Source organism: Melozone crissalis, unplaced genomic scaffold (assembly GCF_028551555.1).
Source record: "Melozone crissalis strain CALT ecotype California unplaced genomic scaffold, PUWL_Pcris_2 ptg000004l_1, whole genome shotgun sequence".
Taxonomy (NCBI): Eukaryota; Metazoa; Chordata; class Aves; order Passeriformes; family Passerellidae; genus Melozone; species Melozone crissalis.
The window spans coordinates 27,811,192-27,823,609 of NW_026535782.1; the positions used below are offsets into that span (position 1 = coordinate 27,811,192).

At 39.3% G+C, this 12,418-nt stretch overlaps 1 protein-coding gene across 1 annotated transcript; it reads left to right on the top strand.

Annotated features, from left to right (window-relative positions):
• Nucleotides 1–335: 335 nt before the first annotated feature.
• On the top strand, nt 336–12,118 carry RAB21 (RAB21, member RAS oncogene family). Its single transcript, XM_054277923.1, has 7 exons — nt 336–511; nt 7,133–7,192; nt 7,362–7,469; nt 9,121–9,184; nt 9,953–10,007; nt 10,443–10,531; nt 11,431–12,118. The coding sequence occupies exons 1-7, from the start codon at nt 365–367 to the stop codon at nt 11,568–11,570; spliced, it is 663 nt and encodes a 220-aa protein (XP_054133898.1). The 5' UTR covers nt 336–364; the 3' UTR covers nt 11,571–12,118.
• The last annotated feature ends 300 nt before the right edge of the window (nt 12,119–12,418 follow it).

Sequence of the window (12,418 nt, forward strand, 5' to 3'; positions counted from 1 at the left end):
GGGATCCCTGTCTGGCCCCGCCCCCTGCCCGCACAAGCCCCGCCCCCGGACCCGCCCAGCAGCCGCGGAGAGGGCGGGGCCTCCCGCCGCCGCCGCTTCCCCCCCTCCCATTGGCGGCGGGGGCTGCGCGTGACCGGGCGGTGCGTGACGTAGGAGGAAGAAGCCGCCATTAGGGGCAGCGGGGCCGCGGCCGCCGGGTGCGTTCGGTTGCCGTGTCCCTCTCCAGCCTCTGTCTCCGCGGCCTCACCGGTGCCTTCCCATCCCCGCCGGCACTTCCCCCCCCGCGGGCCCTCGTCCCGGTGGGCGGCGGCGGCGCCGCGGTGCGGCCCGTTGATGTGAGGCGCGGCTCGGCGGCGGGGCGCGGATGGCGGCGGGGGCCGGCGCGGCGGCCGGGGGCCGCAGCTTCTCCTTCAAGGTGGTGCTGCTCGGGGAGGGCTGCGTGGGCAAAACCTCGCTGGTGCTGCGCTACTGCGAGAACAAGTTCAACGATAAGCACATCACCACCCTGCAGGTGCGGGCCGGGCCGGGGGGCTGTGCTGGTGCTGGTGTGGGGGTCCCGCTGTTGTTCTCCCCTCACCGTGCGCCTCTCCGCGCACTGCGGGCCGTGTCTGCTCTGCCGCTTCAGGGGCAGCCCGAGGCACTGCTCGCTCGCTCATGGTGCCTGTCCCCTGCCCAGTTTGCTGGAAGCCAGTTTTCTCTTTATTTTCACGGCTCAGATTCAAGCTTTCAGTATGTTTAGGCCTCGTTTCTACTCTGCATACTAACTGCTCCGTTTTTTCCAATTACGTATATGAATGTCTTCATTTGAATCGTGGAAAGTATGATGCAAAAGTAATGTTGTTATTGTAATCGTTGTTAGCGGACTGATGACTAAGTGTTTCATACGTGCTGCGTTTATGTTAATCATGGTCTTCCTCGTGTTCTCAAATCCTAGCATTAGCACTATCTAAACGTTTCTGTTTAAGGAGAACAGCTTACACAAAATGGTTTATGAGATTAGGGCTTATGATTTAATAATGGGAAAGGTTCTTAAAGCTGAACTGCTTGTCACGACAGCTCCCTGAATTTTGGCTGGATTCTCAGTAGTACTGTCTGTTGTTATAAAGAGCTACAAAGTGATGTTCCACACATGAGATGTGACAGGCTGCCTGCTGGAAAGTAATGGGTTTTTTCATGGCCTACTAGTTAGTGATGGATGGCATGTATGCCCTGGTACGAAATGAACTGCTTGTACTCTCAGTGGTCTCAGAAAACATGTCTTGGAGTTTTTTTTGTGAGTGGTATGTTAAGTCTCGCCTTGCATAGTTGGAAGTGTGGATTCAATGTATGCCACTCTTAATATTTCTTTTTTAAAAGAAAGAAACAAACCACGTCCTTTGGTGGACCAGTAGTGGGTTTTGGACTAATTTTGAATTTCCTGAAGTACAGAACTAATAGCAGGTGGTGTTAAAAAGAAAAGAGTTTTAACGTAGTTATGTGCTATTCCCATGCATTTAGGGGAAGCTTCTTGAATTGTGTATCTCAGAAGGAATTGATAAGTGAAACTTTCCCCTAAAATGAAAGCAGCATTATACATGCACTAGAGGCAGTACAGGACATGTTTAATAAACAAATAACATAACTCCATTTTTGCTGTGAAGAGGTAAAAAGAACATGATTTAGACTTTGTTATCCTGTGTTCATACTGAGGTTTTGGGTTAAGCTGTTGGTGGGTTTGCTAGGCAAGGTATCTATAGGAAGCTAGTTGAAGCTGTCATGCCACAATTGATGCTTGGTATGCCACAGAGATACCTGGTAGCTTGTAGGTGTCAGAGGTGCAGCAGAAGTGCAGCATTGAGCAAACAGTCAGTTAAAGTGCATCAAAATGGTCACGTGTCGCTGAATTCTCATATCCCGTGTTTTAAGAGTAGGTCCAAGTAGATTGTTATGTGGTGATGCTTATGTTTGTTGTTTGGGTTTTTTTGTTCTTTAAATCTGTAGTGGAAAGCCTGAAATTATGAGCAAAAACTGGGTTGGAATACAGACTTGGGCCACAAATATCATAAAACACACTTTTAAATTGCTCCAAAATGCTGATAAGAAATGTCTGTAGATAGTGTGGCTGCAGAGCTTTTGGTTTTGCGTGTCTGCAGAGGGGTATGTTGAGGAGTGGAAGCACGTGCTTGCAGTTCCTACTGAGCTTTTGTTTCTCCACCCTAACCAGGTTTGTGGTTGCTGCCTGTGTCGTTTAACTGACTGCTCATTGTTTATCAAGTCGTTTGCTTTTCTGTTCTGAGCCTCCTTGGCCACATGTGCGTCTAACTGATGTATATGTAAAATCCAATGTCAATTGCCGTTGAATCTTGCCGTGCATCATGTGCACTTGTTAATTATTATCTTTATTATTTTTATTTCCCTACATCTTACTGTTCTGGAAAAAAAAATGAAGTGAGTTCTTCTGCTATCAAATTAAAAGATAGTTTAAAAATAACATGAAGAGAAACTAGGGTATCTGATTAAGCAGTGAAGTAACATGTTTGCAAAGCATCCTTTGTTGATTTTTTTTTTTTTTTGGGAGATAAAAGTCTTAATCTGATAAGGTTACTTTGTTTCATGGCAACAGTTCAAAGTAATGCACCAAATTCCTTTTGTTCCAGTAAAGTCAAAATTAGATAAATACTTTGCTCCTGGTCCAGCAAAGGAGTGACAATGATAAATCATATGAAGAGATCACTAGATATTGAGACAAGAGGCTCTCCATCCACAATAACTTAAAAAAGAAAGTATTGCATAGTGCTTTCTTCCAGTATGTTTGCAGCAAAAAACGGGTAGTGAGACTGTAACCTTCTGGAAACATCACCTAGTGATGTTATTCTACTGTGAAGTAATTCATTTTATACCCAGATAGGTAAGCTTCTTTGGTGCTAGTAACAGAAGACTTGGACTAAAAGGGAGCAGTTTCTCCTCCCTGCCTGCTCCCCTCTCTCAGTGCCAATGGAGTGCACTGGAACCCCCTCTGATCTAGGGGGCTGCCGGGATGTGTTGCTGCAGTTGTGTTAGTATCAATCATGTACTTAAGTTGTTTATGACCTGCCTGTTGAAGTGAAGGTAGCTACTGATTCACAGAAGAAAGCATCTACTTAGAACATTGTAGAAAAGCTGATGCAGGAAAAGTAGGGGTTTTTGCACACAATTATTATAATTCATAACTTGTAGGCAGACCTGGTGGGGCAGTTAAAATTGGTTCCCATTGTTTGAAATACTGAAGTAAGTGCCCTCATCTTCATACAGTAATTATAAAGATATAAATTGATATCAAGTGAACTGTGCTGGAATTGCTCTAATAATAAACCTACTGTCAAACTATTGGGCTTTTTAATTTGGTAAATCCTTTTTATAATTTAATTACTCAGGGTAAATACAACTTCTGAATACTGCTCTCTTAAATGTGTGGAGGATTGCAGAGTATCCAACGCAAGAGAGCTGCTGATTGCTTTGATGGACTTGGCATAACCTGGAAAAGCTGTCTTGGTTATCAGGATAGCTGGGGGGTGAGTGAAAGGCGGTGTAAGGAAGTTCAGTGCTATGTGCAGAGTTTGTATGCCTGACCTGCTTCTGTTGAACATGAAGCACTCAAGGGCGGGTGCCACACACCTGCTTTTGTTCAGTGACTTTTGGGAGACTCTCTTCCAGCTGTGTCTTCCTTGTGTTCTACTCAAGCCCCTTTTTCAGCTCCTGGCACGGCCTGGTGCACATACAAAACTGAGGTCATAGAAGAAAATTAAAAGAACGAAAATATTTCCTACAGCCACATCAAAAGATGGGAGTTTTAGCTCTTATAATTGCATTATTCTTTTCTAAGCGCCTAAGTATTTTTCAAACCAGTCATAAGACAGTAGAGTCAAAATATGAAGATTAGAAGCTTCAAAGAGTTGTTTGAAATTACTTATATTGGAATTAACCATGTTCCTGTGAGTTTTTGAAAGTCCTAGCAAAAATGAACTGTCATAGTAATTAAAGTAATATGGAGAATAGCTACTGATTGTAAATTGAGTCACAGCTCAGACTTGAGTACTTGTAGTACTCAATTCAGTAATTTTTTTGGAGATTAGAGAAAATGTTGAAGCTTTTTCTATGTGTAATTACCTAATGCCCTGTAGGTAGTCAAAGGCTTTGATTTTGAAGCTTGACAAACTTTAAAATCTTGGCAACTGACTTTTTCTCAAAAGTATCTCAAAATAGAAGCTGGGACTCTTGCTTATGTGTTGGGTTTTCCCAAATTTCTAAAAACTGCACAGTCCTGCTATTCTTTATTTTTGGTTTTTTTTTTCTCCCTCACTAACCTCAGAATGGCTTGGGGAGGGCTATATGTGAGTTGAAAGGTTAAAAGATATTAGTTGATTTGTCTTTGTGTTTTTGCCACTGTGGATGTAAAAATGTTTTATTGATAGTAAATGCACCAAACTTACCCATACCTACTAATTAATGAGCAGAGCCTGCTAACTGGATTCTTCAAGTATATGAAGACAATTAAGAAGAATGAAGAATTAAATCTGTAGTATAGTATTGATGGCTTCCTCCAGCATGTTCACAAAGCTTTCTGCTCATTACTAAACATGACTGCTTCAAATACCAAGTTCCAATCTTGTTATCAGACAAACCTGATTGTTATCAGGGTATCTGATAGAGGATACTGTCTCTCCTTTTTTGATTATGGGCCTCAGACTTTAGATAGACTAAAACTTAATCATTACAAATTCATCAAATTTTAATACAAGAGCAAGTATGATAGCCCAATGGTAAATGCCCTTGCCGCAGTCTCCTGTGGTTGTGGATGTTTTTGCAGTACAAAAAAGCATGCATGTAATAGTATTTTAGTGCTGGGCTATATAAAAAATGAAAATCTATATCTGAATGATAAAAGGCAGTATTCCTAGCAAAAGCTGTAGTACCTGAAGAACAGGTTATACTGAAGCAAAACTTACCTATGTAGATAAACCTACTTTAGTTTTTGCTTTGTCAGATAGGAGATATACTTGTGATATTAACTGGGTCGTTGTCTAAAGGTACAATGATATATCTTTATGGATACTGAGTTCTCTGTGTTTTTAAATGTAAATCCCCTTTCTGTGAAAGATTTTTCTGCTCAGAAATTGATTCTCAAACACTTATGTGGAATTCACATCAACTAAGCGGGTTTGGATTGTTGGTGTTATGACAAAAGCAAACATTGCTCAGATGAGCTTTTCCTTTGAGATTTGCTGTAGCATATTGAGTACTATAGTACAGCAGATCAATAAAATATTGTCAGGTAAGCTTGATTCATTGTGCCTACAATAGCTTCTCTCCCTGTGGCCCAAGTGTTGGTGAATTAAAACTTCTGACGTTGCCTCCAAGCTTCTGGCTTTTAAACTGTGGTGTAACACAACAAGTGATGACTACTGATGAGTTAATCCTCAGGGACAGCTGTTTGAAAGCCATCAACTACCTTCTCTAGGGTTTTTAATTAAAGAATGAAAAGTTTTCTGATGTTGAAGATTCGTTACTCTTCTGTTAAGCTGTTTGTTCCAGGTTGCTTAGAGGGCCAAATCCATTTAATGTGCTGTCTGGAAATTTTCCAGACTTTTGACATTACAGTGAGTCTCCTCACTGCAAGACTGAGAGGGTAGTGTAGTGATAATGCTTTAGGTATGTAGAACACAAGGGTTGTAGTGATCAGTTCTTTGCTATCTGTTCTTGGAAAGTGTTTTTCTTCTGGTTTGTTCTCTCTCTGTCTTTGTTCTTTTTATCAGACTTTGTGGAAAGGTTTGGGGGAAGGTACAACTTAAAGATGGAAAGGATTTTTTTAATCATCTCATCTTGGGTCATACAGATGCCAGGGAAGTAGCTGAAGAGCAGGAGCTGCTCCAACAACTGAATGTTGAGTGACTTAACTGTAACATAGGCAGCACTCCAGAAAGAGACTTTGACAGTGGTTTAGGCTGGTGTGCATTGAACTGCTGTGGTCTCCTGTGTGCATTCTGGTTGCTTGTGTAGTTAAGCAGCAAGCTGGTTCAAGCAGCTCATCTGGCCCATGACACTTTGCACACACGTGACTCGATTCTGTGGCTGGTCAGTGCTTGTACCAAGAACTCCTCTGGAGCTACTGCAATCCAGCCTAAGATAATCTGTGATGAATGGGTCATAAAATACCACTGAGTACTTGTTTGAACCCAAATGCAAACTGAGGTAAAACTGAAATGAAAACTCACTATAATTTAAGGCAGAAGAAAAAAGTTAGCCCTTGGTGACTGAATAACATGTTACTGCTGGTCTTCAGAATGTAGAGAGCAAGTTCCTAATGCATCAACACCTTGAGACCCTGTTCTGGTCCATTAAACTTATGTTAAATTATGTTCCCTTTTTAGCTGTCAAATTACAAACCTGGTAACAGGGGTGGTTCATGTAAGTTTGGAGGAAACTAGACCTACTCAAGTTACTGAAATTAGATTTAACCTTGCAATGTGCTCTGGTCCTGTAAAATATTTCCAGAAGTTAAAGTAGTAGAATTCTAAAGCAGCTTTTATGCTTATTCTGAGATATCTCAGCTCAAACAAACAGAAATACAGAACCAAAAAACAGATGAGGGTGAGTTGTAGGCTCACTTCAGCAAAAAAAGGGAAAAGCTACAGACAAGGAAACTTGTGAAATTCTCATGTTCCAAGATATTTACTGTTAAAATAAAACAATTGTTTATGGTTCTAGTATCTTAGTAATAGTGAACTACTTTCCTTAATTCCTACAGCTTAAAAATTCTGTTAGGCTTGTTCCTACCTGAACTTCACAGATTCTTGTGAAATGCTTTGAGTTCAGCTTAGATTTATCAGTGTTGTGAGTTCAGAGTCTTTCCACACAGCTCATCCTTCCCAAATCATTCAGAACAACTGCAAAGAGATGTAGTAAATGATTGGCTTAACTCAAATTTATTTAGAATAGTCTGCTGGCAAACTACAGTGAAATTACTAACCGGCTTAATATTGACTTAGCCTTCTTGCTTGGAGTTTTTTGATCTGGAAATTTGTCTTTTATTGATTCTGATGCTTTATTAATTATTTTCAAGTCAAATTATGTGTTTGGTGCATAAAACTTAACTCTAATCTGTTTTGCTTTCCAGGCATCTTTTCTTACGAAGAAACTGAATATTGGTGGAAAAAGAGTAAACCTTGCAATATGGGTATGTTTCTGTTTTTTTATTTCTTGGCTAATTAGAATGTTTTTCTAAAAAAAAAGATACTTGGGCTTACTATATCACAAGTGTTAAGCATTTCTTAATGAAGTATTTGGAGTTCTTTGAAGTATTGTTTGCTTTGTCGTAAATGCTAACAAGTGTATTTTGAATGCAGGATACAGCTGGGCAAGAAAGATTTCATGCATTGGGGCCTATCTACTACAGGGACTCTAATGGCGCTATTCTAGTATATGATATAACAGATGAAGACTCTTTTCAAAAGGTACTGGGCAGCTTTTACATCTGAACTGTGAACTGCTTGAAAGCTAATGTGTGATTTGTGTAAACAGAACTCTTCTGTTTTCAGCAATATATATAATATTTGCAAATGTAGATCATGTAATGGAAGTATACAGTTTATTGGTGTTCTTTTGAAGACTGCCTTCCCTGCTATCAGGTTATTCAAAGAACACCAAAGCATTACCTCAGTTTCTTGGAGCGCAGTGCAAATAATGCCAAAGTTGTGGGTTTGATCCCTGTATGGGCCATTCATTCAACAATTGCGCTTCATGATCCTTGTGGATCCCCTTCAGCTCAAAATAATCTGTGATGTAGCTGTGCAAGTTACCTATGACATAAACCTGGACTGTAGCTGTGCAAGTTACCTGTAAACATAAACATGGACTGTTGTCATAGTATGTCATACTGGTCTTTAGTGTATAAACCAAATTACTAGAAGATACTAAGTGACGTGACCTTTTACAGATCTGAGAACTTTGAAATTGCAATACGTGATAGTGGAGCCATTATCTCCTCTGTGATAAGTTATTTGTTGTCAAATCCTCATCAAAATTTCTAATTTGATGGCTAGTTATTTAATGGCTCTATTAGTTGATCAGTTTGATCAGGTGAGCTTTTTCCACCCTGTGTCACTCTGTGCTACCCCTCTATAGGATTTTTCAGCTGAAAACTGGTGACACTCTTTTAAGCAAGTTTGTCTCTGATTTTCAGCAAAACTAGTCAGAGTTCTGTGTAGAGAGAAGTGAAAAAGTGTGGTTGCATGGGCAGGGCTTGGGTTAGCAGTGATGGAAATAGTGTAAGGGTGCAGATCCACAACAGTTTATCTAATTTAAATAGTCTGGTATAGAGCAAGTAAAACACTTGTGCTAGCAGTTTGACATTTGTGGCCACCTGCAGAATGATGGTGACTTGTGGGTGCTACTTCAACTTGTGCCTTTTCATGCTGAGTCCTACATAGTAAAACCCTGTGATACCAAAACATTTAAATGTGCAGAAAAAGAGGGAAAGCTGATTTACAGAAGTTACTGCAGAAGTACTACTGGATCATGTAGCCTAACTTATTTTTAGATTCTTGAAGTGACTGTCTCTCTTCACAACTATTCCCTTAAAATAGCAGTTCCTAAGTCAATGCAGTGATCATACCACTTTCAAACTTTTCATGACAACAGATTTGTTAACAGATACCTTACCATCAGCTGACTCAACATGCTTGTCCCATTTGCTCTCTCATGAAATAAACATCTGTTGTAATCTAACCTGAAAAACTTACTTTAGGTGCCTCTACCTCTAAAGTACCATTTGTGGTCTGTCAGTAAGTGCCTGTTGATAAAAGATCTCATGTCTGACCTAAAGTGGCCCATGCAGTGAACTTGCTATTTTGAGTGTGGTGAGTTATATTTTTGGAGTAATTGAACCATTTTATCTAAGTAATTTGCTATTAATTTCAGCTGTGAAATAAAACCTGCTGAACAAGGGCCATATGTAGCAATCTAAATAATATTTTCTCATCTGTGTTGCTCTAAACATTTTTGTTTTAAGTTTAGAGTAGATGGTTAAGGAAATGGGGTGGTTCCACACTGCCCAAGATAATAGCATATTGAGTGAAAACAAACTCACCTCTGTTCTTTTTGCAGGTAAAAAACTGGGTTAAGGAATTAAGAAAAATGTTGGGAAATGAAATCTGTTTATGTATAGTAGGTAAGTCTTTTTCAACATGACTGAAATGGAAACATCTCTTGATCAATAGCATCTTCCAAATGCTGCTTTGACAGCTTGTGCATGTGAAGGGGTGAAGCTTATGTTAGATATTTAAAATTAAACTGGAGCTAGAAGTTTCAGTAGATCATATGGAGGAAAAGAAGAGTTTGATTGAAAAAAATAACCTGTTTAATTATACACTATTAGAAGTGCATGGTACAGATACCTGCAGACTGTAGTTTAACAAAAAAATTTACATTTTCCTTCTTTCAATTACTTTAACTCATGTCTTTTCTCAGTGACATAGACTAGATGCTTGTCTGTTTTGATAATTAAGTGCTTGCAGGTTGGAGTGAGTCTTAAATATTGGAAATTTTAATGCAAATGGAATGCAACAGAAGTGCTGGGTTTAGATTTAAATCTGATCTAATTATTAAAACACTTCCATGAGGTTACATATCTGGACATTCTACAAAAATTACCTCTGCAGCACGTGGAAGGCACTAATAAATCACAAAAAAGTGCAAAAGGCTGAATTGGGTGGAGGCATTTTGCTGTCCTGATTCCTCTACAGAACTAGCACCTTATAGCATGCAAATGCTTGGTGAAAGGAGATTCTCAAATCATAGTGTTCTTGAAAGTGAGACCTGTGTAAGAGCTGCTCTTTACTGGGACTTACTTGAGAAAATGGAATACCATGATTACATGTCTTTCTTTTTGGGTAATTTTAGAGTACAAAGACTTAAAAGATTAACTTGTTTCCAACAGGTAACAAAATAGACTTGGAAAAAGAGAGACATGTTTCAGTGCAAGAAGCAGAAATGTAAGTCACACCTATTACTAACAGAAACAGTCATTGCAGAATTATGCTGGAGTAATAAACTCGTGATGCTGTTAACATAGCAGCCAGCTAGGCACTGCTGGCTTATGCCTGCCAGTTGTTGAGTGTTCTGTTAGTGACTGAGTCACAGGGTGTCCTGGCTGGCCAAACTGTACTTTGAGAGTTGTTTGTGATTAAAGTCAACATTTACAGTTTAAATCCCTTTCTAGACATGAAGTTTTCTCAATTTCAACTAGTGTGCTGCATCAGTTGTGGCAGTTTTAAACACAACTCCTTTTTTTGTATTAAATAAGCATGTGTACATTAACTCTGAGGTCAGAATAAAACCTCTTGTGATCATCTTATTCCTTCATGTAAAGTGGCTTAGAAAGATTGAGTCCTTTACTATAATGAGGCTCCATAACTTAATTTCTACAGGTATGCTGAATCTGTTGGAGCAAAACATTATCATACGTCAGCTAAACAGAACAAAGGAATTGAAGAACTGTTTCTTGACCTTTGCAAAAGTAAGTATTATGTAGTTTGTTGGTAAGGAGCTAATTCATAAAATGCTTCAGGCTTCAGAAATGTTTTTCAGGCCATATAGAAAGTTTGAGTGGTAAGTGCTACTTGCAACTGACTTCATTTCAGTCTACTCCAAACCACTTGTGTTCTGTAACAGCTCTGGAAGCTTTGTGTATGGATGCTTACAATACTGCAAATTCCTGCTCTACTCCAAAAATGTCTTGGTCTGTTGTTGGAGCACTGACTGCTGTTCTACTTACCACGCATAAATAGTAACCCAAATCAAACTTTATGTTCCTGGTCTCACCACTGCTTGCTTTAAATCCTCTGTTTCAAACTCTTTCAAAAATTTTCTTAAATTATGTCAATTACAAATCATAAAGCTCTAACAATGCAGATTTTACGCAGAAATCTCAACAAATGGTAAAGATCATGGTATGTGGGATGAAAATCCAACATAAGCAAATCATCCTATTAGTTGTATTTATGAGATAAAAGAATTTAAGGAAGAGGTCTTGTGCATTTCTGAAGAAGTAGTTGTTTGGGGTGTTTTGGGGGGCTGGAATTTCTTGCTTGTTTGGTTGGGTTTTTTTTAACAGTGTTACTGATGAGGGTGTGTAAATCTAGCTTTTCAAGTCGCTAACTCCAGGACACCTGAGGATCACTACGGTCTCCCTTAGGTACCAGGAGCTTGTGTATGTTGGGTGCTTTAGAAAACAGATTTAATATATTCTTGCTGTTATACCATGTGATACCTGAGTACTTAGTTCTGCATAACAAATAGGAGAACCACTCTTGCTGAACTTTTCTCTCTGTGCATATAGTTCAGAGAGATTAAGATAGCAGAGTCTTAATGTAAAAGTACAATGGAATGTCATCTCATATACATCTTTCTTTACAGGAATGATAGAAACTGCTCAAGTGGATGAAAGAGCAAGAGGCAATGGCTCCAGTCAGTCAGGAACAGCAAGGCGAGGTGTACAGATCATTGATGATGAGCCACAAGTACAGAGCAGCGGAGGGTGCTGTTCTTCTGGATAATTATAAAACTGTGCATCACTGCCCTCTCAATATGAAGACTGCCATATTCCAAGTCACACATTCTTTACCAATGGAGTAATAGAATTAACAGTATTTAAAAATAATCACATGTAACACTGCAGAGACCTTAAGTGCTAAACTAGTGGCGCCTGTGACCAGAGAATTGGCGTTTTCTACAGTGGTTAACAAAGCAATTACCAATGGCCTTTTTACATATTTTTCTTTAATGAGGAATAATATGCATGTAGAAAAGACCTACTTAAAGGCTTCATTTATATTCTTTTAAATCAGATCATTATTTAATAACTTATATACATTGTTGTTGGAATGGTATACGTTTTTGCAGCTCTTTGTACTTTGTGGTAGATGGAATTGTATCACTTCTAAAATGCAAATTGATTTTTTTTTAAATTAGCAGATATCTGAATTAATATTTTTGCAGGGCCTCTACAAGCCTATAACTCAACTACTTTGATATATTCTGTTCATCTGTATGCCAAGCTGATAAAATACATTGTAAATTACATATTAAATATTTTATCTGCTTTTACAGTTGCAGGTGCAGAAATATGTACATCAGTCTTGTCTGTGATCGTGAAGTGAATAAGTCAGTGAAAGATGCAAGCTTTTCATGTGCACTGTTAAATTGCTCATTCTATTCCCCTACCTGAAAACAGCTTTGTTTTGGGTACATCCATAGCTACAGCAATTCTTTAATCCATTTCTGGCAAGCAGCAGTATTTAGAGCATCCCCTTACTGGAAGAGAATGCATTGAGGTGTTTGACTTGCAGCTAAAACAGTTGGTGCATGCACATACCTTGCCTCTGCAGTTACTTTGTTCTCTCAG

Coding starts and splice junctions, on each gene's coding strand:
- RAB21 (XM_054277923.1), top strand. CDS start 365: ATGGCGGCGGGGGCCGGCGCGGCGGCCGGGGGCCGCAGCTTCTCCTTC. Junction 512..7,132: donor AGCACATCACCACCCTGCAG/GTGCGGGCCGGG, acceptor TTTGCTTTCCAG/GCATCTTTTCTTACGAAGAA. Junction 9,185..9,952: donor AATCTGTTTATGTATAGTAG/GTAAGTCTTTTT, acceptor TGTTTCCAACAG/GTAACAAAATAGACTTGGAA.